The sequence below is a fragment of the Pleurodeles waltl genome, chromosome 9, assembly GCF_031143425.1.
Source record: "Pleurodeles waltl isolate 20211129_DDA chromosome 9, aPleWal1.hap1.20221129, whole genome shotgun sequence".
NCBI lineage: Eukaryota > Metazoa > Chordata > Amphibia > Caudata > Salamandridae > Pleurodeles > Pleurodeles waltl.
The window spans coordinates 127,436,864-127,460,417 of record NC_090448.1 but is presented as its reverse complement, the minus strand read 5'-3'; the positions used below and the strand labels follow the sequence as shown (position 1 = coordinate 127,460,417).

The following is a 23,554-nucleotide window of genomic DNA, read 5'->3' as shown; positions in this document are numbered from 1 at the left end:
TGAAATGACCACGTATGTTTTTAATATAAAGTGTAAAATATGAATCTTTCAATAAATGAAACTCTTCTGGTCACTTTCTTTTTCTTCCTCCCTTTTATCTGGTTCACAGCCTGGTGATGCAAAATATAGCCTGGTCTTCAAAATAGTATAGTATAGGTGTGGCCAGCACCTGCAGCCACCTGCACAAATTAAGCGCTGCTTTTATCTCAATTTGGCTAAATTGGATCCACAATGATTTATCGGACCTGTGCCTTGATCACCTTTTAGGACCACCAGTGTGCTATGATTAAATGAAAATTTGAAAAAAATAGAAAGGAATACCAGATATGAACGATGGATACCTTGAGAAAGGAAAATACATCAGAATTAAACTATTAGGTCTTCTGGGCCATTCCTGTAGAATATGCATCAAAACTTGTGTTTAATTTTGAACATAATGGGTGACTGACGAGCGCCTATTTATGCCTCTGCTATGTGTTGAAAACAGAGCCACAACATGGTACATGACATACAACAAACTGTGCTGCACAATTGAACAGCAATAGTTAGGAGACCTTCTAGTGTAAGGTGGCATTATAAGTGCACTGAATGCTCATTTTTTACATGATGAAATATGTGCTGCTTTTGTCACCAACTCTACTCAAAGAGTCCCCTGTTTGCTACTGGATGCCCCTACTTCACTGCAAGTAGACAGAAACCAATCCAGCGGTTTGTTATGCAAAGTGAGACTCCAGAAGGACCGAGGTAAAGTGTACACCAATGTATACGATTGTGCTCTCCCTATTGATGATCACACCTTTGCACTGCATTTGAATCTCAATGGTGTGCCTGAGGTTTGAGCAAGAAAGGCCCTTCAGCTCTGAGCAAATTGTCTTAGCCTCACGTTGTGCTCTCTTTGTGGGTGCCATTCGCCATAGCTTAGAGGCTCTTTCTCATGTGATGGCTCAGTGTACATCATTTTCACATTGAAAATGATCAACACCCTTAAATTTATATCATAAATTGTGTAATTAACAGCCATTCTCGGATATGTGCGGAACAGGTAACAGGAAACTTGCGGCCACATTTGACTTTAGAAAACTGCCTTTGGAAATAACTTGTGGTATGGATATTTGGTGGGGGTGGATTTACAATGTATAGCATGGTTCATACTCTCAGAGCGAATGAGTTAAAATAGTCCATCACCTTGATGAAGCACCCATCCTCCTCAGTTAGACAGGTCTGCCAACCCTACGGAAACCCCCAGTCATTTGCTGGAACCGCCGTCACTGCAGTTCCTTTCAATGTGTTAAAAGTTTGACAGAGGGCGCAACCAAACTGATGATGGAGGTTGGTCAACCTTTTAACGTTTTTGGTTTTTCAAAAGCAAATGCCCAAAATGAACACCATAGAAGTTACCTCCTGTGGTTGGAGGTCATTTAAACATTTACACTGCCATCATAAGGTGATGGTAAATACAATTAGTGCAGCGTCTTTCATGATATTTGTATTGGAAGCACTCCCCTTAGCACACATCTCTTCACCTAGTCAACCATAGTATTAGTGGAAAGTATACGTATTATGCATGATTTTCGTTTTGCAGACAATGCTTGAGTTTTTTTTAGCTATTCACCTTTTGCTTGGTTTACTCAGGATTTGACAACACGCTAATCCAAGCAATTTAGCTCTGTGCTTAGGTCAAACTTCAGTGAACAAAAATGTTTGGGGTGTGATAAAAGACCTATGTTGCTACTTCCACCACTTTGAATCATGGAACACAGCTTTGTACCACATGAACGTCGGTGCTAAAGCATGCTACACCTTGACCAATGCCTGATACTGAGATGAATTGTGACATAGATGGATCCAGGGTGTACATCCATAGACGAGAACGTACTGATCGCATGCACACATGTCATTACCATAATACTAGACATTGTTAAACATTTAGGAGGGACGACATTACATGCCTTCTGTACAAGAGCGTAGCGTCGAAGGGGGGAGGGGGTTATCTGTGGTGTTACTCCCCCCAATATATGTATTTTGTGATTAATAGTTGGGTGCAGGTCCTTTTGGTCAGGTATGGTGAGGTGTCAGATTTCACCAGGAATTTTTACACACACAGACAAAAACGCACTCACTCTCTGATTCTTTCTGTTTGGAAAGACTTCAAAAATGTTGATTATTTCACAAAATAATGCACTTTCGCTCCCTAAGGCCCATATTTATACTTTTTTAGCTCCGCATTTGCACCGCTTTTTGACGCAAAAGCAGCGCAAACTTACAAAATACAATTGTGTTTTGTAAGTTTGCATTGCTTTTGCGTCAAAAAATTACGCAAATGTGGTGCTAAAAAAAGTATAAATATGGGCATAAGTATCCTTACCAATCCTCATTGCTCTCTCTTTCCACGACCCCTTAAGCTGCTTTTATGGCCCTGCTTGTCATATAATGTGTTTAGCATGATGATGATTGTTGGGAAATCTGAAACTCACCCCTAACCCCCAAATTTACTGACCAAGCTGAGCCCTGCTTCTATAGAATAAAGGAAACATCGACTTCTGTAGTCGCAAAGGGGAATCTTTCATGAAGACAGTAAAAATAACAAGACATGTTGCATGTTACAATGCAAAGGGAAATCGAGTGACTTCCTTATAAACAATTTCAACACTCGTTAACACTAATTTTGACACGAAATCAGCCCAGTCTTTCAGATCTTTTGAAAGCATTGCCTTTTCATTGTTCATAGTCTTTATTCACAGTTTTTGGAACTGTAAACAAACTTTAACTTAAGCGAAAGCAGTCGGTTTTGCAGGGAGGGGCAGCGTCGATTTGAGAGCAGAAGACACGCGATAAACCAGTTGGGAAAGCCGCCAAAACGGGCAGGATGCCATCTGCGAGAAATAACAGGAGGGCATTCCCAGTGTGAAAATTGTTTCCTATTACCCTTCTGCTGTGGAGTGTGCGGTGTTTAAAGGAAAGGGCAGAACCACACTGATGATGGGCTGATGGAGATAGAAAATGAGTAATAGGTTGTCATTAAACTGCAGAATTGGAGATTGCTGCAGTCATAAATTTTACCCATCATATGCAATGATTGGAAAGATATGCTCCATTTTCCATTGCTTTATTTTCGAAAACAGAAGGTGTTTCTGTGTGGAATATGACACTGGAAAAATACTCCCTCTCTAACCTCTTGACACGAGACAACAGACAGTAAAAACAAGATATGTAATGATCCTTTGATATAGAACAATATTCGCCATTTAGTTGTCTTCTTGGTGCATGTAAGTAGCTATAAAATAACTGAAAGTGAAAAGAATGCATCTTTCAATCTGATTTCTCTCAAAGCAGACCAGTAAGGCCCATATTTATAATTTTTTTGCGCCGCATTTGCGTCATTTTTTGATGCAAAAGCGGTGCAAACTTACAAAATAAGTACTGCGCAAAAAAACGTATAAATATGGGCCGAAGTATTTATTTTTTTCTCAAAAGAAATGTTTCTATGTATATCTAGAAGACTCTACCTGGGGTGCAGAGCCCCCTGCTGCTCCCTGCCCTCTTTGTTCAGTACTGATGACTTTTCAGGGGAGGTTGTCTTGGTGGCAGGCCCTTCATTCATCCACTGCTGCGTGCTACCTTCTATTTTCAGTTTTCATTAAGTGCATGAATGCCAAACAGCTCGAGGGATGTCTTGGCAGCGCGAAGCATGATCCTGTCATTTCTGTGTGTGCTGAGATCTGCAGATACACATTCCATTAAGGTATCTCATCGTGCAGTGACAGCCAAAGTGAAGAGCAATTTTCATTGAGTTCTAATAATTGTCTTTATTTATGTGAATAGTGAGTAAACCACACCTGGGATCCAGGTGTTTGAACAAGTGATAACCCTTAGGAAGAGTAAAAAGGTTGCTGCATATAGTCTTTCATTGATGTCTGTGCGTGCCAGAGTGCAACATAGTTATCAAGCGTGGTGTTTTAATTAGGGATCTCCAAAGTTGCAGGTTTTTTTCAGTGGTGTGTGGAAAGCTTTGAAACTTTGCATACTTTGTTACGTTTCTTGCTTTGGGACATCTGCGTGATAATCGTGGCTATATATATTTATATATATATGTTCAAAGTACATAGATACGGAGTTAAGAATGACAAATCCATACCTCTCTGTGCACTTACCTCCTCACCTCGATATTCTGTTTATATTTTGGTCACAATATTGTGCCCATTAGATATTCTGTACTCTATATTCCCTACCATAATCCTTGCAATGTGGACAAAAAACATGGAAGGAAAACGGGGAAATTTTGCAAGCTATACCGAGATAAAAAATTTGAAATGTCACAAAGCTTTGCTGGTTGGGAAAAAGTTTTACATGCCCTATTTGTAGTGAAAGAAAGATCTCATGGGGTTCTGTTTAATGGCTCGTGCTCTTTTATTTTTCTCGCTTTTATGGAAGCCATTGGTGTTTTCAAGCCTTTGAATGATATTACCTGCTATGAATCTAGATCAGTGGTTCCCAAACTTTTGACTTCTGTGGACCCCCCACTTTTTCAATACTGGAACCCAGGGACCCCCACTGAATCATTTTTGGAATCCAGGGCCCCCCCAATGAGTAATTACTGGAAGCTGGGGACCTAATTTATTAAAATGATTACATTTTCTAAGCAGTTGCGGACCCCCTGAGGAGGCTTCGAGGACCCCCAGGGGTCCCCGGACCACAGGTTCTAAACCAATGCTCTAGATAGTGTGGTTCAATCTGAGGAGGTCTGGATGGAATTAATTGTGCATCACTGCATAAACTGATGGACACGTTGATGTTTGAGTAGGGATGGAGATGTGTTATTTGAATAGGCTTTAGGCCTTTTTTTTAGTGAGGAACAGATCACTTGGCGATTGTACTGTGCCATATATTGTAGCAAATGCTTATAATACCTGATTAATCTACTGATGTTGTGAGGGCCAAAGGTTCTTTTCTACATTTTAGTGTCTCTGACCACTCTGGAAATTATCCACCAGATATCTTATGCATCACCAGTGAAAGGCGGAAATATTTTGTCTATAATGGGAGTTTTTAGTGGTTGCATTCTCTCCCATCACAGCACAGACAACTTATTAAGTAAGAAGCCCAGAGGCTTTAAATGGTGAATAACAGGGAAGGTGGCCCCCTGTGAGAGTTAACGATGGTCATGTTGTGATAAAAAACAGACTTTAAATACCATTTTAAGAACTCGTCTACAAGTAGCTTTAGCCAAATGAAGTCAAGCTCTTGTTGTCTATAATATGGAGCATAGACTGGGTTTTGGGTTTTTCCTATGCTCATAATTGGATGCCTTTCTTGTATGTCTCAACTTCCTATTTTAATGTTTGTCCCACCCTTGGAGCACATCTGCTTTACATTGCTTTAGATTAGATGAGGTGTGTCCTTCCACTGCTCACCTGAGAGGACTCTTATGTTTTCTTCTTCTTTCTGCACATTTTCCTTGCTCTCTCCCTGCTGCTTCTTTTACTTAAAAGCTCTGCTCCCTTCTATTTGGTTTCACCCGTCTCCCTTGCTCCACCATTCCTCGTCCTAATTTTTAGTTAATTAATTTATAAGGGGCACATTTCGAGTAAGTCCGCCCATCCAAGCTCTCTCTCTCTCTCTCTCTCTCTCTCTCTCTCTCTCTCTCTATCTCTATCTCTCTCTTTCTTCCTCTCTCTATCACCTGCCATCCCCATTCATCCATTGCTATCTCGTGCTCCCCAATCCCACTTCCCACTGTGCTTTGCTATTTTTTTCATTTTTTTTCCTGAGGGCCTAGTAGCTGCAAGATGCCACTGACCACTCTCTTTCATTTTTTGCACTCTTGAGTGCCTTATGTTTTTTTAAATGTTTATTTACCTTTCTAAAGTTGTCATTAGCCATGTTGGAATGGTTATGTTAGAAATGGAAAAAGGAGAGTCTCTGCTTCACAATGCTTTGTCATGGATGCCCTTGCATTACTGGCTGTCTTTGAATTACTTTTATTTACTATTGTCTCAAAATGGCTGGTCCTGCATCTACACGTGCATGCATGTGTTGTCATGCAATAGTGGCCATTTTGCAATTAGCTTACTACAATGCAAACAAGCATTATGATGAGGCCTATTGGGTTTTTCAATGTTTGTTCTACACACATCCTTCATGTCTGCTTATATCCTGTGGGCCTACAGAGCTATGCCAATGGTGAAATTCTACTTGAAATATACCAAGTTACGTAACATAGCCTACACTGTACTCACTTAAACACTAAGTTACAGATATAGCCTTATACCATTTACATCGTACACCATCTACACCATACACTATATGTTGCACCACCACCTATGTCCTCCCTACTACCTATATACAGTACAACCCATACACTACACCTGCCATCTGCAAATCTGCAGCTCCTTTTCTTAGCACCAGTAGACATTGTTTTCTCTCCTTCACCCCAGGCCAATAAATACACCTACATCTATGCTTTTAGTTGACAAAACCACCTTCGCCCACATCTTGTACACCACATGTATTCTACAAAACCACTGATGCACCACAATGCCTTACAGTCAACGCCCAACTTCAACCTACATATCCACCTACTCCTGCATGCCACACCTATATTCCACCTATGACCCCATCTTCATGAATTAATGAACTACACCAGTATCCAACACTCTCACCTCACTCTACCTCACAATCTACAGTGAATAGCACAACCTACAACCTTCTCCACATCTTCTCCAAAAACGATGCAAACTCCAAATATAACATCACCTGCACTCTAAAATTCCTATTGCACCACCACTTAAGTTCTATTGTACCTACAGCACCAATGGCAAAACAAGGCAATGTCAATAACAGACGTGTGGTCTCTACATATCAAGGAACATAACCCAAATAAAACATTGAATCAGATGTGAATTGAGGTTTAAGAAAAGTAACACTGATATCAGGATGGAGAAACACAGTTGATGCCCAGAGGCTACATTATATTCTCTACATCTGGCAACCTATAACATGAACCCAATAAAAACAATTGGATTTTTGGCTCTAGTCTGCTTATGTGCCATCAGGCACACCAAGATATGTATGCCGAAAGAGTAGACTGCCTCCTATTATGGCAGGTCATCCATGTGCAGCTGTTTCTACTATAACAAGGTACAATGCACAGGACCTTTATTGATTTAGGTTTTGCAAACACAGCATTGCTCCAGTGAACTGGTGTAGCATTGTACCTCACTCCTAAAGTCATTCAATACATAGGTCACCTATTGTTAGAAATGGGGTCTTTTGTTGGCAGTCATGTTACCCCATGTCCAAGCAAGCACCCTCACTCTAGTCAGGGCAATAGAGAAGCACACTTACATAACCCCTGCTTGCACCTTTGGTAGCTTGGCACAAGCAGTCAGGCTTATCTCTGAAGCAATCTGTAAAGTATTTGTACCAACAAACACAGTAATAAAGTGAAAACACTACAAAATGACACAACACAGGTTTAGAAAAATAGTTATTATTTTATCTAAATAAACAAGACCAAATACGATAAAAACATCCCCAATACACAGTTAAAATGTGAATTTAGCACTTAAAAGAACAAAAATAGTGCCTAGAGGCACAAATAGTACAGTTGGTATTAAGCAGCATTGTGACGGAGTTGTTTCCTACAATGCAATGCCAATGGTGCTGTTTACGGAGTCGTTCGACCTCCAGGTACAGTACCTTAGCAAACAAGTAGAAAACAGGCCGGTGCATGGAGTCGGGGAGATGGGCGTTGCTGGATTCGATGCTGCGTCAGTTCCAGTGCTACGGGGTAGAAGGGCAGAAGCATCGCACAGTGGAATCAGGCCCTTCGTGCAGAACGGTGGAGGTTAAGCGGCGCTGGCTGCGAAGTCGGTCTCTCGGTTCCAGCAGGCACAAAGTCCGGTGAAGTCACGATGCTGCGAGGCGACCTCACAGGGTCGCAATGATGTCACAGGGGCGCAGGTGCTGCAATGGCATCGGATATCACGGACGCAAGACTTACGACACTCCGAAGTCAGCGAAGTTGGGTGGGATCAGCGGCTGCAGCAACACGAATCCTACATGACAGGGTTGTCGGTGTTTGCCGAGGTCCTCGGGATAGGGGGCCTCGCGGTTCAGCGGCATCCTTTGCAAAGTTGCAAGGCATCGTCGGGCGTCGTTAGACAGGTTTTTCTCCAGAAATTTATTTCCAGGGCCACAGGAACTGGAATAGCACCCTCTGGCGAGCTAGAGTCCACAGCATGCAGACTCAGAACAGGATGGTGAAGCTTTTTCTGACCCTGAGGCTTCAAAACAGGAGGCAAGCTCTACCCCAAGCCCTTGGAGATACCGCTCAAGCAGAAATGCAAAACAAAGTGCAGTCTCTGTCCCCTTGCACATGCAGAAGCAGCAACTGCTGGATAGCCCAACACAGCACAGTCACAGGCCAGGGCAGCACTTCTCCTCAGCTCTTCAGCTCTTCTCCATGCAGAGGTTCCTCTTGAATCCTTGAAATAATCTGATTTGCAGGAGTTTTGGTCCAATACGTATACCCCTTTCTGGCCTTGAAGTTGGGAAACTTCAAAGCAAAGTCTCTCTTGTTTGCAAAATCCTGCCTTACCCAGGCCAGGCCCCAGACACACACAAGGGGGTTAGACTACATTGTGTTAGGGCAGGCACAGCCCTTTCAGGTGTGCGTGACCACTCCTCCCTCCCCTCCTAGCTCAGGTGGCTCATCAGGATATGCAGCTACACCCCAGCTCCTTTTGTGTCACTGTCTAGAGGAGAGATGCAACCAGCCCAACTGTCAAACTGACCCAGACAGGGAATGCACAAACAGGCAGAGTCACAGAATGGTTTAAGCAAGAAAACGCCTACTTTCTGAAAGTGGCATTTGCAAACTCACATTCTAAAAACCAACTTCACTAAAAGATGCATTTTTAAATTGTGAGCTCCCAGACCCCAAACTCCATATTTCTATCTGCTGTCAAAGGGAATCTGCACATTAATAGTATTTAAAGGCAGCCCCCGTGTTAACCTATGAGAGACATAGGCCTTGCAACAGTGAAAACAGAATTTGGCAGTATTTCACTGTCAGGACATGTGAAACACATCAGTAAATGTCCCACCTTTAACATACACTGTACCCTGCCTATGGGGCTACCTAGGGCCTACCTTAGGGGTGCCTTACATGTATGAAAAGGGAAGGTTAAGGCCTGGCAAGTGGGTACAGTTGCCAAGTCGAATTGGCAGTTTAAAACTACACATACAGACACTGCAGTGGCAGGTCTGAGCCATGTTTACAGGGCTACTAATGTGGGTGGCACAACCAGTGCTGCAGGCCCACTAGTAGCATTTGAATTACAGGACCTGGGCACCTCCAGTACACTCTACCAGGGACTTACTAGTAAATCAAATATCAATCACGGATAGCCAATTATATATACATTTTACACAGGAGCACCTGCACTTTAGCACTGGTTAGCAATGGTAAAGTGCCCAGAGTATCAAAAACAGTAAAAACAGAGTGCAGCACACATCAAAAACCTGTGAAATAGAGGCAAAAATATAGGGACACCACGCCAAGGATGCCAAGTCAAACACCTATGATGGAGCAGGTAGCCTTTTTTTAAGGGCCTGAGATTGGCAGATGGGTTATTCTGCCAGAAACGTGATGGATATCCGGTCTGCCATATTAAAAGTGCTTTATCTCCAATGGCATTTATAATACAGTGGACAAGATGTATGCCATGCTTATGACAGAGTTACCCGCCCACCAAACTCTTCCTCAGGCCCTTAGTTTTCGTAAAAGTATTTATACATAATCAGCTTTTTCTGAACACATGGAGTAAACCCCACTGAAACATATGGTAAGCAACAATGTTTGAAGCAACCAATTTCATAATCTGATAACATTCTTCCTTTCGGGAAAGATCAATTCGGTTAGCTGATGTTCTGCTCATTGACTGTTTCAACTATGCGCGTGATAATTCTGTGCTCGCTGCTTTATTTAAAAAAAGTTGTTTGGGTGACCCTATAGAACATGTGTAAATACTGTAATTTCATTTAGAATATTCTAAAGCGTAACCAATCAAATTAATGGATAGTTATAGGCATTTGGGGTATACATTTCTGCTTCAATGGATTAACATTTTGGGTACAAGTGAGCACAAAATATATGCGTTTGGATTAAAGGTTTCCTTTAATAGCAATACTATTTACAGCTCTTTGTAGATAGAACTGGAGAGTAGCTTTCGTACTATGGATTGCAATAATATGTTTAGGCAGGCCGTGAAGTTATATTAACCCAGGTGTTTCTTGCAGGCAGCCGTGAAGCCGCCTTCACCTACGCCATCATCGCTGCAGGAGTCGCGCACGCCATCACATCCGCGTGCACTCAGGGACTTATGAGTGACTGCGGCTGCGACAAAGGGAAGCAGGGGCAGTTCCACATCGAAGAGGGATGGAAGTGGGGAGGCTGCTCTGCTGACATCAGATATGGATTAGGATTTTCAAAAGTGTTTGTGGATGCACGAGAGATCAAGCAGAACGCGAGGACGCTCATGAATTTACACAACAACGAGGCGGGCCGCAAGGTAGGCAACTCTCATTTTCCTTGTCGGTCAGAGGAGTCTGGAAGAGCGCTAGCTTGCTCGCACTCAAGATCTATAAGGGGGTTTTGACGCTGGAAATGAACCTGCAAAAGCCTCTTGCAGAAGTTATTATGGAACTTCTGCAAACTATGTTCATTGAAGTTGAATGAATATTGAAGGTAAATGTTATTGCTTTTCTGTTTTGGGCTTCTCGGGATACATTTGCAAAGACCCCAAAGCTTGTTAGGAAGAATACACTGAGGCCACTTTTTTCTCAGGGTTATGTAATCCGGCAAATTCAGTGCGGCAGATTTGTTGTCGGCGAAGCGCTGATTAAGGTAGTTTAGTGTTTAGCCTAGAATTTCTTTCTAATCGTATTTTGGGTCCTACAGATGTGTCTCTGTTTAAAGCTGATAGGGGATGGCATGTGTGCTGGTTCTTGATGTCTCAGGTGTGCACATAACAGTTTGGTGGCGGGAGACTGTAGTGAGTTCAGCGACCTTTAACACACGCTTGGATATAAACAAAGCAAATAAATGTTTCAGATTCGACTCTTTTTTTATCCTTAAAGTCTATAGTGGTAAGGTAGGTTTATATTAATGTGCTCAACATACAGAATCAAAACTAAAGGTAGTTTTAATTATTACTTTTCATTTCATACAAATTTACACTCGACAATAAATCTGGCCTATGTAGCGAAGAGCAATTCATTAAGCAACATAAATACATCTTATGTTGTAACATCTATTGATGGGAGAAATGGATTGCTTCTGATCTATGGTGAAGCAGTGTAGCACTTCCTTTAATGTGGCACCAACGCATTCCACATCAAATGTGATTTCACTATGTGGAGGAAGAGGGGAAGTGGGGTCCCACAGAGGGCCTTGGAAAGTCACAGGGCTCACCAAGGAGCATGTGGTCTGCACCCTCCCACCTTTTTTGATGTGTCCTGTGGCCTTCGTATACAGCACATCTGATTCAGGAAGTCTGTGGAGTAATTCAGAAAAGCAAATTGTCCCCTTTCTGACGTTTGTTTTGCCTGCATCAGGGCCATTCTGATTTGTTGCAGGGAAACCTATGAGATTGACTGTAACACTGTGTCATTTCAGCAATTGCAATTAGTCTGCCACTGTCGAATCAGATGGGACTTAGGTTTTAGCACGCCCATTCAGTTTGGCTGACATCCCTGCCGCTTTCCTTTGGGATGTCCAAGGATCACCACAAGCAGTCAGAGAGGCAGAAAATCTGGAGGGTAGAAATAATGCAATTAATTATTAGTTGTCTCACGAGGCACCCAAAATGGTGATTTGAGAGGATTCCCTCTAATTTGAATTCTTGGGAAAGATTTCACCTTCTCCTAGTGAGAAAACTGAATTTAATTAGTATTGTAGGCATGGTTATATACATCCCGGATAATCTGACTTCCAGTATCAAGGCAAATGTGGCCTTACCAAATGCCAAAGAATAAAAAAACACTATTGTACTGTTGTTTCTGAGTCTGGAAAAAAACTATTGGAAACATATCTATTCAGCCTCTACTGGCACAGTCCATCCTGTACATACGTTAGCGCTTGGATACTCTCCAAATAGCTGTTTGCTATATAAGCTCTATCATTCATTCAGTATGATGGGGTTTTCAATTGTGCCTCCAGGCACCCTATACCAGGCCCACTTGGTGCTTTGTGAATTTTTACTGTTACTGGATTGTGAAGTTCTGTAAATTTGTTACTCGCCGTAGCTCAACAGCTTACTGCATTGTGCTGCACCATGAGGATTTGGGGAGATTTCAGGCATTGTGTCTGAAGGCCATTGTTTATCGTGTAACTTGTATAGGCTGTGTTTGAACTTATCTTCCATTGAACAAAAATGCAACAATTATGTCAATAGGAATAATATTTCATTAAAAAGAGAAAAGCATAAATCATCAACGTCTTTTATAGAGGGCTTTGTTTACTTATGGCAGTTTGGATAGGGTCCCTCTTAGGGCTAAAAAGAGAATGAGAGTTAAAAACAATTTGAAATAATTTTGAAATAAATAAACTGTACGTCTTTGCTACAGACAATTTTTTTTTTTTTTTCCTTTTGAAACCATGTTTAGTTTGGATGAGTATTTACAAATGCACATATATGCTGTTTCCTGGATATGACCCCACAGTGTTGGGTGCAGAAAACGGGGACAAGAGTTTAGTTGTAGGTGCAAATCACTGTTGGATGTCATGTTGTCCTCTGCCCTGTCCCTCGCACACAAGGAATCTTTCACTTTCCCAAACTAATAGTCAAATGGAAAGGAGCTGGGAGTATTGGCCATTTTGAATGGCGGCTGAGCACGTAATCAGATTGACCTAAACTTATGCCCAGTGTTGATTAGTCGAATGCAAGCTACTCATAATGAAACAAAAATGGTTGTTTCAGCCTTATTTAGATCAACAGCGATTGGTGACTGTGATTAGGTCTTTCTGATTCCCTGATTGGCAGCCAGTCAGGGTGGCTGGGACTCTTTATTAAGAAAATATAGAAAAATACAGACCACACATGAGACCTCTTTACGGATGCACAAAGCAAGATACTTTCTTACTAAGGCTGTGGTGCTGCCTTGAATAGTCCACCCAAGCCACATTTCAGCACCTTCTTGTCTCCAGCTCTTTTGCATAATGTGTAGGACATGTGCAGGTTTTTCCCTTGCATGAAAAGAGGCAGCACATGCAGCTGCATTGCAAACCTCTTTTGTCAATGTGTATCATTAAATTTTAGCATTTAATTACTTTATCACAGGGTAAACAAAATGACAAGGTCAAGGGGCAACAAATGACTATTAGATTGCAAAGGGAATGATTGGTGCAGAGTTCTGAAGGGTAGATCTGGAGTTTTGTGCCACAGGATGGCTCACCAGGGATATTATGCCAAGTGTTTGAAACTCCATCTGGGGTATTTTATCTAGTTATTGATGCCTCAGGGAAACTTTTGTTCATTGTTTTAGCTTCTCACTGTCAGATATTTGGTGGCAATAAGAAGATCACGTTGTTTTGTACTGTGTTCGCTACTTAGGTTCACATTTGAAGTTATGTGGAGGGTACTCAAGACCACCCCTGGGGTATGGTCTTGAGCCTCGAATGCCTTATCTGAAGTTTTATGTTATGTTCTTTCAGCCACATCTGGGTTGCAGGGCTCTGTGTTTTGTCCACAGTAGAAGGCAACATCGGAAGTGCTGTGCTGTGTTTTGGAAGTGTCTTAACCACTGTGGTCCATTCTGAGGCCTCCACCTGCAGCACAGATATTTTTAAACAACTAGAGCATATAGTGAGGGAATGAGGAAGGTTGGGCATATTTAGTTGGGGTTACTCAAATGTGATGCAGACTTACATTAAAACCAAAGATCTGCATATTTCTTTAGAGGTGAAAGAACCTATTCACATTAGCCTACCACACACCAATTAGTTTATTACACACACAAATAAGGCTTACATCAATTGTAAATCCTGACGCAAACACAATGAAGACAAGTTACTATACCCCTTAAGTTGCGTGGGAACGTTATGATTATCTCTCTGAAGCACACAACCTAAATCAAATTCATCACAGTAAGGAGGTATTTAGTAAAGCAAATCGCAAACACATTTTTGTAGCAATAAACCATAGAATGCCTTCATTGAAGTCAACGCATATGGTGAACTCACCAAATACTGCAGTGTGAACTTGTAAACATTAGTAGAGGTACATGTGGGTGAGAGGAGGAGAGCAAAGATGAAGTTGTAATTAGGATGAGGCAGTGAGAAGTGAGTTGATTGGAGATGAGAAGAGGCTGTGATTTAAACAAGGTTAGTGCTAAGGTGAGGCTAAGGATGGGTGAGGTTTATTTTTCAGATGAGATTAGGAGGGGACGAAGTTAAAGTTGAGATGAGATGTCTCACCTCAAATGTAACACAACAATGAGGAGTCAAAAGGTGTGCTTGAGGTGAGATTGAGACGAGTTTGACTTGAAATAGAAGTTGAGGTAAGTTTGACCTGAGGTTAGGTGAAATATGTGGAGGCTCAGATGAGGGTGACATAAGGTTGAGATGAGGTTGAGGTGATGGTGGGGTTGAGGTGAGATGAGTTTAAGGTCATTTAGGTATGAGCTAAAGAGGAGAGGAGATGAAGGTGAGAGGAGGCTGAAATAAGGTAAAAGTGAGATTTAGGTATATAAAAGTTGTGGTGCAGTTGTAGTGAGAATTGGCTGAGGTGAAGTTCAGGCGAGGTTGTATTTGATGCAGAGTTGAGGTATGCTTCAGGTAAGATTAGGTTAGATTGAGATTAGATACGGTTAGATTGAGGAACATGAGGTTTAGTATAGGTAAAGTTGACACTGAGGTAACGTTGAGGTGAGAGTGAGGCAATGAGTGGTGAGGTTAAGTCAAGGTGAGGATTAAGTGAGAGGGCCTGAGGTAATGCTGAGGTAAGGTGGGGGTGAATTTGTATGAGTTTGTAGGAAATGAGGTTGAAGTGAGATTGGGATGGAGCTGAGGTTGGTGCTGGGTTACAATAAGAAGTGGTTGGGTAGAGAAGAGGTTGAAGTAAGGGCAATTTGGTTGAGTTTGTGGTCCAGCTGAATTTGAGGTTAGGTGAGGTTAGGTGAGGTTGCAGTGGGGTTAATGCTCAGGTATGGTAAAGATTGAGATGTTGAAGTAAAGTAGAGGTGAATTTAAAGTGAGGATGAGGTTGATCTCGAGGTTGAGGTGCAGTAGGATGAAGTTGGATTTTATATTGTGTGAGTTCGAGGTGAGGAAGGATGAGCGTGAGGTTGAGATGTGGGGTGGGTATGTCATGATACTCAAGTGATATTGAGGTTGGCATTGTGGTAAGATGAGGTGAAAATGAGGTAGAATTTTTGTTGCAGTGGAGAGAGGATGGGATGTGAAGGAGTGAGTTTGAGGAGAGGCTGCAGTGAGGTTGAGCTGAGGCAAAAGTGAGATACAATTATAGGCTGAAATGAAGTTGGTGTATTTTTTAGGTGACTTTGAGTGAGTTTGAGCTGAGATGAGGTTGAGCAGAGGTTGGGTTGAAGCTGATATAGTGAGGTTGAGGCAAAATTAATGGTGACGTGAGATCGATGTTGAGGTCAAAGTGAGACTATGTTAGGCAGAGGTGAGATAGCGATTAGGCTGCGGTGCAGTTGAAGAGAAGTGAGTTCTGCTCAGGTCTCATTTCCAGGTCGACATGTTATACCATTACAGGCATTTCATTTCAACTTGCTGAAATTATAACTTGCAACGCCTGAGCTTTCTAGATCATCTATGGGCATTTCTTTAAACGCTGCAAGTTATGAGTATTTTTGCCGCACTCTGAATATAACTGCAGCAACGGTGAAATGATAAAAAGAGCATCCGTCTAACTTGATCTCAATATTTGTTTCCAAATTAAAATAACACTCATCCCCTTTTCTTGCAGGCTACAGAATCAAGTACACCATTAGCGCACAGTGCTGTACGCAACACAGAATATACTTCCATATACACGTAGTAACAAGTACATACGTGATTGTTATGTATCGGATTTTGGTAAAAGATGCAAAAAATATAATGTACCATCATTGCTTGGAAATGTGCAGTGCTCACATATTTAAGCAGATATCAGAGGTTTCTTCTCTTTCTTAAACAACAGCCTGACAATGGAAGTCATTTGCTTTCTAGGTACACTGTTCTGCACACAAAGCCTTGGAAACAATGTGCCTGCAGCCCTTAAAAGTTTATATTAGGTTTATATCACCCGGTGCTAATGTCTCTTGTATGATAAATACGCCTAGCAAACTTCAACGTCCTGGCTGGAAGAGTACATCCTAAGCCAGTTGTGGGATACCATGCAGAGATTTAGATGGAGCGAGTGGGCTTTGGAGGAGAACTAATTTTTCGTCAGCATCAGTGTTACTAGCTCAGTAAAGTGCATAGGGAAGTACTAAGTGAAATGCTCTTATTGTAAGATACCAAGACATCTTGTTTAGAATGGGCCTGTCAATTAAACTCCACCCTCAATGAGCTGTTTTTCGTGCCTAATTTGAAAGCATGTTGCTGGTGCGATATGAATTGCTATGTAAAATCTAAATGAAATAAATATATTCAGGTGTTTAGGAATGTATATACTTTTTACAGGCAGGTTTTTCTTCAGGTTCTCATCACGGATTTAACCTTGGGGATCAGTTGTGGTTTCTCAAGGGCACTGCATTATAATTAACGTTTAGTCATACACAATCTTGACTAAAGCTTATACCACCGTGAAAGAATGTATTCAGTGGGGCGCAGAAACAGAAATATTTTTTTTCTAGCTGGATCTTCTTCAATTACTCTTGCCTCCAAATAGTCTAGGAGGTAAAACGAAAAAACAATTAAATTATAAGTGGTGAGGCAAGCCTGTAAATTGCTGTACCAATGATCAAATGATATTATTTTCAAAACTTCCTTTTGACAAGGGTTTCAGACTTAGGGGTCAATTACAGTTCAGTGGAGCAGGGACTCGAGAGCTCCTGCCTTGTTGAAATTGTGGTTCCCACTCTTGCTTAGAGGAGGGGGTTCTACTGAGTTTTTGACACTGTTGCCTCAGCCTCTTGGGGGAGCCAGCATTGCTGTCACAGAGAGGGAAAATACAGCTACCTGTATGTGAGAGCAATTGTTTCCTCTGTTTCCCAGCCTGCATCGCTGCAGGCAGGGAAACAGAGGAAACCTCTATTCCCAGCAAGTGAGAGCTGTTTAATACATCTTGCTTGTTGGAACCGGAGTGTTTGCTCTGACTTGGTGGAAGCTGTCAAAGCTCCCACCAAGTCAGAGCAAACAGCAATATCCCCCATATCAAATTATTGTTTTTCCCCAGGGAGGTAGAGGTCCCTGGGGTGAAGGGGGGTTGTGTGCCCCCCATATCTGTCTCTGATCACCCTGGGGAGGTGGTGGTCCTCAGGGATAATACAAGCCCTAGTAGGGGAGCCCGTGTGCTCCATTCCTTTTTAAAGACCCCAATGCCCCTGGGACTTGCCCCACTCAGGGGCAAAATAAAAGGTAAGGCCTGGAAGACGCCCTTTAAAAAAAAAATGTTTTTAGAAAAATCTGTGGATCCATCTGCTGATTTTTCTGAGATTTTAAAGAAAAATGCTTTTTAACGCTGGTGGGGTCCGTGGGGGACCCCTAGACCAAGGATTTGGCCTTAGGGTGACTCTACCCTGGCCCCTTTTCTTTTTTAAATCTTTTTTTTGTGGGACTCAGCTGAAGCTGAGTCTCAAGATGGCTGCCAACACTTCCTTGTTGAAGATAAACATTTACATCTAATTCTAATCTAGTGTATGAGCATAGTGGTTAAAGATTCTACATCTTTGAATGCACGCAGAGTAAGTTTGGGGATAGGGTACACTACCTTGCAGGTCCAACTAGGCACCACTGCATGGAAAGAGGTGCCACTTGACAGGGTGGAATGTCTAGTGGTTAGTTCCTGTGATGAGATCAAACTACCACGGGCCCATGTTGAACATTTGGAATGAATGACACAACACCTCACCTGAGTTGACCAAACTAAAATTCTTTTGTTAGCTAACTTGGAAGTATTGTTAACTTTATTGGGGATAACACGGGGAGCTGGCACTGATAAGAGAGGACCCAAATTTGCCCAATCTGAAAAATCTAAGGTAGCCAAAGAAACAACTGGGGGCACTTTATGTGCATGTGCGGGAGAAATACTTGACATTAAAGCATTACTTGCATCAGAATCAATGCAATGTTTGGAGTTCTCCCTTAAATATTTGCCTACCCCACATCTACAATGAGAATTTGTTGTGAGCTGTAATTTTGTCATATCATCCATTGTAGTAATAAGTTTCCTTACTAAAAATTTGAGTTCACATAAGCCATGGATCAAGGAACATAGGCCACCTCTGTCTCCAGAGATCGTATCACCCGTTTCAGAAGCCTGCACAAAAGACAACATAGCAGGCTACATGATATGTGCATGAGGTGGGAAGGGACTTTGGCTGGATTCCTCTCAGGGGGGATACTTATTGTGGCAAGGAATGTTAAGGGCTATGAACATTTTAGGAGACAGAGAAACTTTCCTAGTCAATGGTGGCACAGCAGAGACAATGTTCTCTGCAGGGTGGCTTGATCCAGGAATGACCACAGGTATACTCCCCTCAAATGGATTTGTGCCACCTTCCCATGACCTTTTGTGTTTAAACTCTTCAGGCACTTGCTTCTGGTCAGACTTAGCTGCTTGGGTAGATTCTTGTTTATTTAAAATTGACTAGTCCTCTTCAATAAATGAGTCTATATCATCCAGGATACAGCTAGGCCCACACTCTTTCGGATTTTCTTGGAACTAGAATGATTAGTATCCAGTGCTTTGCTTTTCTCCATTATAAATAAACAAAGCAAGGGTCACTCATTGTAGCGTAGAAGCAACCAGTTTAGAACACTGATCCAGGAGCAATAGATGCTCACAGATATGGCAGTTTCACGGTCAGCAGATAATACACATTAAAAGGTACCTGTCTTATTGGAGGACTAATCGAGAGGCAAAGAGCAGACAAAAGAGAGCAGGCCTTGGCTGCTCTTCCTGTTGCTGATGGGCGCAGGACGGGCCCACCCTTGGACCATACAGAGGTGTCCCTCTCATTGCTGTCCAATACCCACAGGCAAGCTGCTTGGCCCCAAATCTTGTCCAGTCTGAATCTAATGGCTGAGATTTACCCATCAGGTCGTTGAACATACTGCCAATTTTGTCAGGTGCCTTAAAGAGGATATTTCCATCATGGAGATCCATGCAAAATGATTTCCTAAATTGCAGGAGTTGTTTTCTAAAAAAGATCAAACATAATCCACTTCCATGCGTTAAAGCAAAACCATGGGTCAATCATGAATGCGCTAAAGCTAAAAGAAATCTACACCAAGCCATTAGAATGCTTTCCAAAACAGACACTAGAGAAGAAGATTAAAGACTCAGAAGACTAAGGGGGTCATTCTGACCCTGGCGGCCGGTGGCCGCCAGGGCCACCGACCACGGGAGCACCGCCAACAGGCTGGCGGTGCTCTCACGAGCATTCTGACCGCGGCGGTTCAGCCGCGGTCAGAAGCGGAAAGTCGGCAGTCTCCCGCCGACTTCCCGCTGCTCGGGGGAATCCTCCATGGCTGCGGAGCGCGCTCCGCAGCCATGGGGATTCTGACACCCCCTACCGCCATCCTGTTCCTGGCGGGTCTCCCGCCAGGAACAGGATGGCGGTAGGGGGTGCCACGGGGCCCCTGGGGGCCCCTGCAGTGCCCATGCCAATGGCATGGGCACTGCAGGGGCCCCCGTAAGAGGGCCCCACAAAGTATTTCAGTGTCTGCAATGCAGACACTGAAATACGCGATGGGTGCAAACTGCACCCGTCGCACCCCTGCAACTACGCCGGCTCAATTCTGAGCCGGCGTCCTCGTTGCAGGGGCATTTCCTCTGGGCCGGCGGGCGCTCTTTTGGAGAGCGCCCGCCGGCCCAGAGGAAATGTCTGAATGGCCGCCGCGGTCTTTTGACCGCGGTGCGGTCATTTGGCGGCTCCCTCCAGGCGGGCGGCTCCCGCCGCACGCCGGGCTCAGAATGAGCCCCAAAGTGTGGCAAGATCTATTTTATGCTGTCAGCAAAGCATTCTGCCAAATACTCTCCCATAGAATCCATGATGAAATCCTAGTCAATGGTGGCACAGCAGAGACAATGTTCTCTGCAGGGTGGCTTGATCCAGGAATGACCACAGGTATACTCCCCTCAAATGGATTTGTGCCACCTTCCCATGACCTTTTGTGTTTAAACTCTTCAGGCACTTGCTTCTGGTCAGACTTAGCTGCTTGGGTAGATTCTTGTTTATTTAAAATTGACTAGTCCTCTTCAATAAATGAGTCTATATCATCCAGGATACAGCTAGGCCCACACTCTTTCGGATTTTCTTGGAACTAGAATGATTAGTATCCAGTGCTTTGCTTTTCTCCATTATAAATAAACAAAGCAAGGGTCACTCATTGTAGCGTAGAAGCAACCAGTTTAGAACACTGATCCAGGAGCAATAGATGCTCACAGATATGGCAGTTTCACGGTCAGCAGATAATACACATTAAAAGGTACCTGTCTTATTGGAGGACTAATCGAGAGGCAAAGAGCAGACAAAAGAGAGCAGGCCTTGGCTGCTCTTCCTGTTGCTGATGGGCGCAGGACGGGCCCACCCTTGGACCATACAGAGGTGTCCCTCTCATTGCTGTCCAATACCCACAGGCAAGCTGCTTGGCCCCAAATCTTGTCCAGTCTGAACCTGATGGCTAAGATTTACCCATCAGGTCGTTGAACATACTGCCAATTTTGTCAGGTGCCTTAAAGAGGATATTTCCATCATGGAGATCCATGCAAAATGATTTCCTAAATTGCAGGAGTTGTTTTCTAAAAAAGATCAAACATAATCCACTTCCATGCGTTAAAGCAAAACCATGGGTCAATCATGAATGCGCTAAAGCTAAAAGAAATCTACACCAAGCCATTAGAATGCTTTCCAAAACAGACACTAGAGAAGAAGATTAAAGACTCAGAAGACTAAGGGGGTCATTCTGACCCTGGCGGCCGGTGGCCGCCAGGGCCACCGACCACGGGAGCACCGCCAACAGGCTGGCGGTGCTCCCACGAGCATTCTGACCGCGGCGGTTCAGGCGCGGTCAGAAGCGGAAAGTCGGCGGTCTCCCGCCGACTTCCCGCTGCTCGGGGGAATCCTCCATGGCTGCGGAGCGCGCTCCGCAGCCATGGGGATTCTGACACCCCCTACCGCCATCCTGTTCCTGGCGGGTCTCCCGCCAGGAACAGGATGGCGGTAGGGGGTGCCGCGGGGCCCCTGGGGGCCCCTGCAGTGCCCATGCCAATGGCATGGGCACTGCAGGGGCCCCCGTAAGAGGGCCCCACAAAGTATTTCAGTGTCTGCAATGCAGACACTGAAATACGCGATGGGTGCAAACTGCACCCGTCGCACCCCTGCAACTACGCCGGCTCAATTCTGAGCCGGCGTCCTCGTTGCAGGGGCATTTCCTCTGGGCCGGCGGGCGCTCTTTTGGAGAGCGCCCGCCGGCCCAGAGGAAATGTCTGAATGGCCGCCGCGGTCTTTTGACCGCGGTGCGGTCATTTGGCGGCTCCCTCCAGGCGGTCGGCTCCCGCCGCACGCCGGGCTCAGAATGAGCCCCAAAGTGTGGCAAGATCTATTTTATGCTGTCAGCAAAGCATTCTGCCAAATACTCTCCCATAGAATCCATGATGAAATCCTTGTGGGATCACATTACACCCAGCCTGAAAAATGGGTTTCTCACTTCACTACTTTGCATGCCAAGGTTGATAATACCCATTAAGCCCCAGGCCCAGCAATGACACTTTTGACACGGGTTGTCAGGTAATTTTCAGCCTCTCTGACACTAGAGGAACTATAGATCGTCTTAAGCTAGCAAAGACTCCCAGCAAGATCCTTGGTAACATGTTTAAATCTGAGCCCATAAATGGTCTATCTATATTAACCTCCTGTTGTGAAATACCTGATACTTGGAAGAGGGCAGAGATTATTTCAATTTACAAGAAAGGAAATTGTGGCGATCCTTCCAACTATCGGCCCATCAGCCTTATAGATAATCTACAAAAAATCTTTGCCAGGCAGGCTCTAGACAATCCACTTGATTGGGTGAATGAACATCATATATTTACCCATTTACAATCTGGTTTCATGCCAAAACTAGCACTGTTGACCAGGTGTTTCAGTTTGCCATATTGTTTTTGAAATATGTCTGGTTAAAGAAACAAAACCTTCATGAAGCGTTTCTCGATCTTGGTGCAGCCTTTGACCCTGTTCCTCAGGACAAGCTTTAGAGTGTTCTTGCTGGGTTGGAAGCCCCTCCTGAATTGGTTGGTTTCATTGCATGTCTTCATTAAGACAGTTATGCTCAAGTCTGATGAGGTGCTAAAGGTAAACTGACCAAAAGTATCCTGGTAAATAGAGACGTTCCTCAGGGGTGTATATTAGTGCCTTTACTCTTTTCTTTGTATGTCAATAATTTGGCTACATATTTACTGGACTCTTTGAATGATTCCTCCTCTTTGGAAGGGTCTAAGATACCTCTTTTACTGTTTGCAGACAACTCCTTACTCATTGCTAAGACCCCGATGGGTCTACAAAATCTAAGTGATCATTTTGTTAAGTTTTGCGATCAAAGAGGTTTGGAACTGAATGCTCCTAAAACACAGATAATGATATTCCACAGCTGACCTCCAAGGAAGTGCGTAATGAGGGTTGGTTCCAATAAGCTAGAACAAGTCTAAAGCTTACGGTATTTGGGGATTAAACTGTCTGATATGTTTGAGTGGGAACCCCAAATGAACAAAAGTGCTTTACTCATTCAGCTTTGGGCTATGGCTATTGCATGCATGCACTTAAAAACTAGCTCCACTCAATTTCCCTACCCTTGGAAGCTTACAGAGCAAAGGCTCAGAATTCTGCTCTTTTTGGAACCGAACTATGGGTCTTTAAAGATTCACACAAACTGCCTAGTGCCGAGAATATTATAAGATCTCTAGTCTCAGTTCCAACAGGATCATGGATTGTACCCCTGTTCTATGACTCTGGGTTAAAAAACAATACCTGGCCTCATAAAATTGAAACCTTTTGTCTATTGGCTAAAGCTGTGATCCACCCCCTAGATAATCCACTACAGGAATTGTCTAAAAGAAATTTTGAACTTAGGAAGTTCATGCAAAATTCTTTGGTTCTAGCATGTCTTTAACTGGTTCTCCAAACTAGGTCTTAAAGGGCTCTTGAATAATCCATCAACTAAAAGAAAATCTGATGTAGAAATTTAAAGTCACACTATTGTAGTTTTGTCTACCACCATTATGTCTTAAATTGGGGCAATGGTTGCTTAACTAACCAATACCTTGACTTTTAATCTGTCCCCCAGTTTGAAACATTTTTAGATAACATCACACCTCCTTTA

At 43.2% G+C, this 23,554-nt stretch overlaps 1 protein-coding gene across 1 annotated transcript in view; it reads left to right on the top strand.

The window, feature by feature from the left end:
* Positions 1 to 23,554, top strand: part of WNT7A (Wnt family member 7A) — a 117,586-nt gene that overhangs the window by 45,820 nt on the left and 48,212 nt on the right. Inside the window, exon 3 of the mRNA XM_069206395.1 lies at positions 10,303 to 10,574. Coding sequence (XP_069062496.1) covers positions 10,303 to 10,574 — 272 coding nt within the window. The remainder of the gene's footprint in view (positions 1 to 10,302; positions 10,575 to 23,554) is intronic.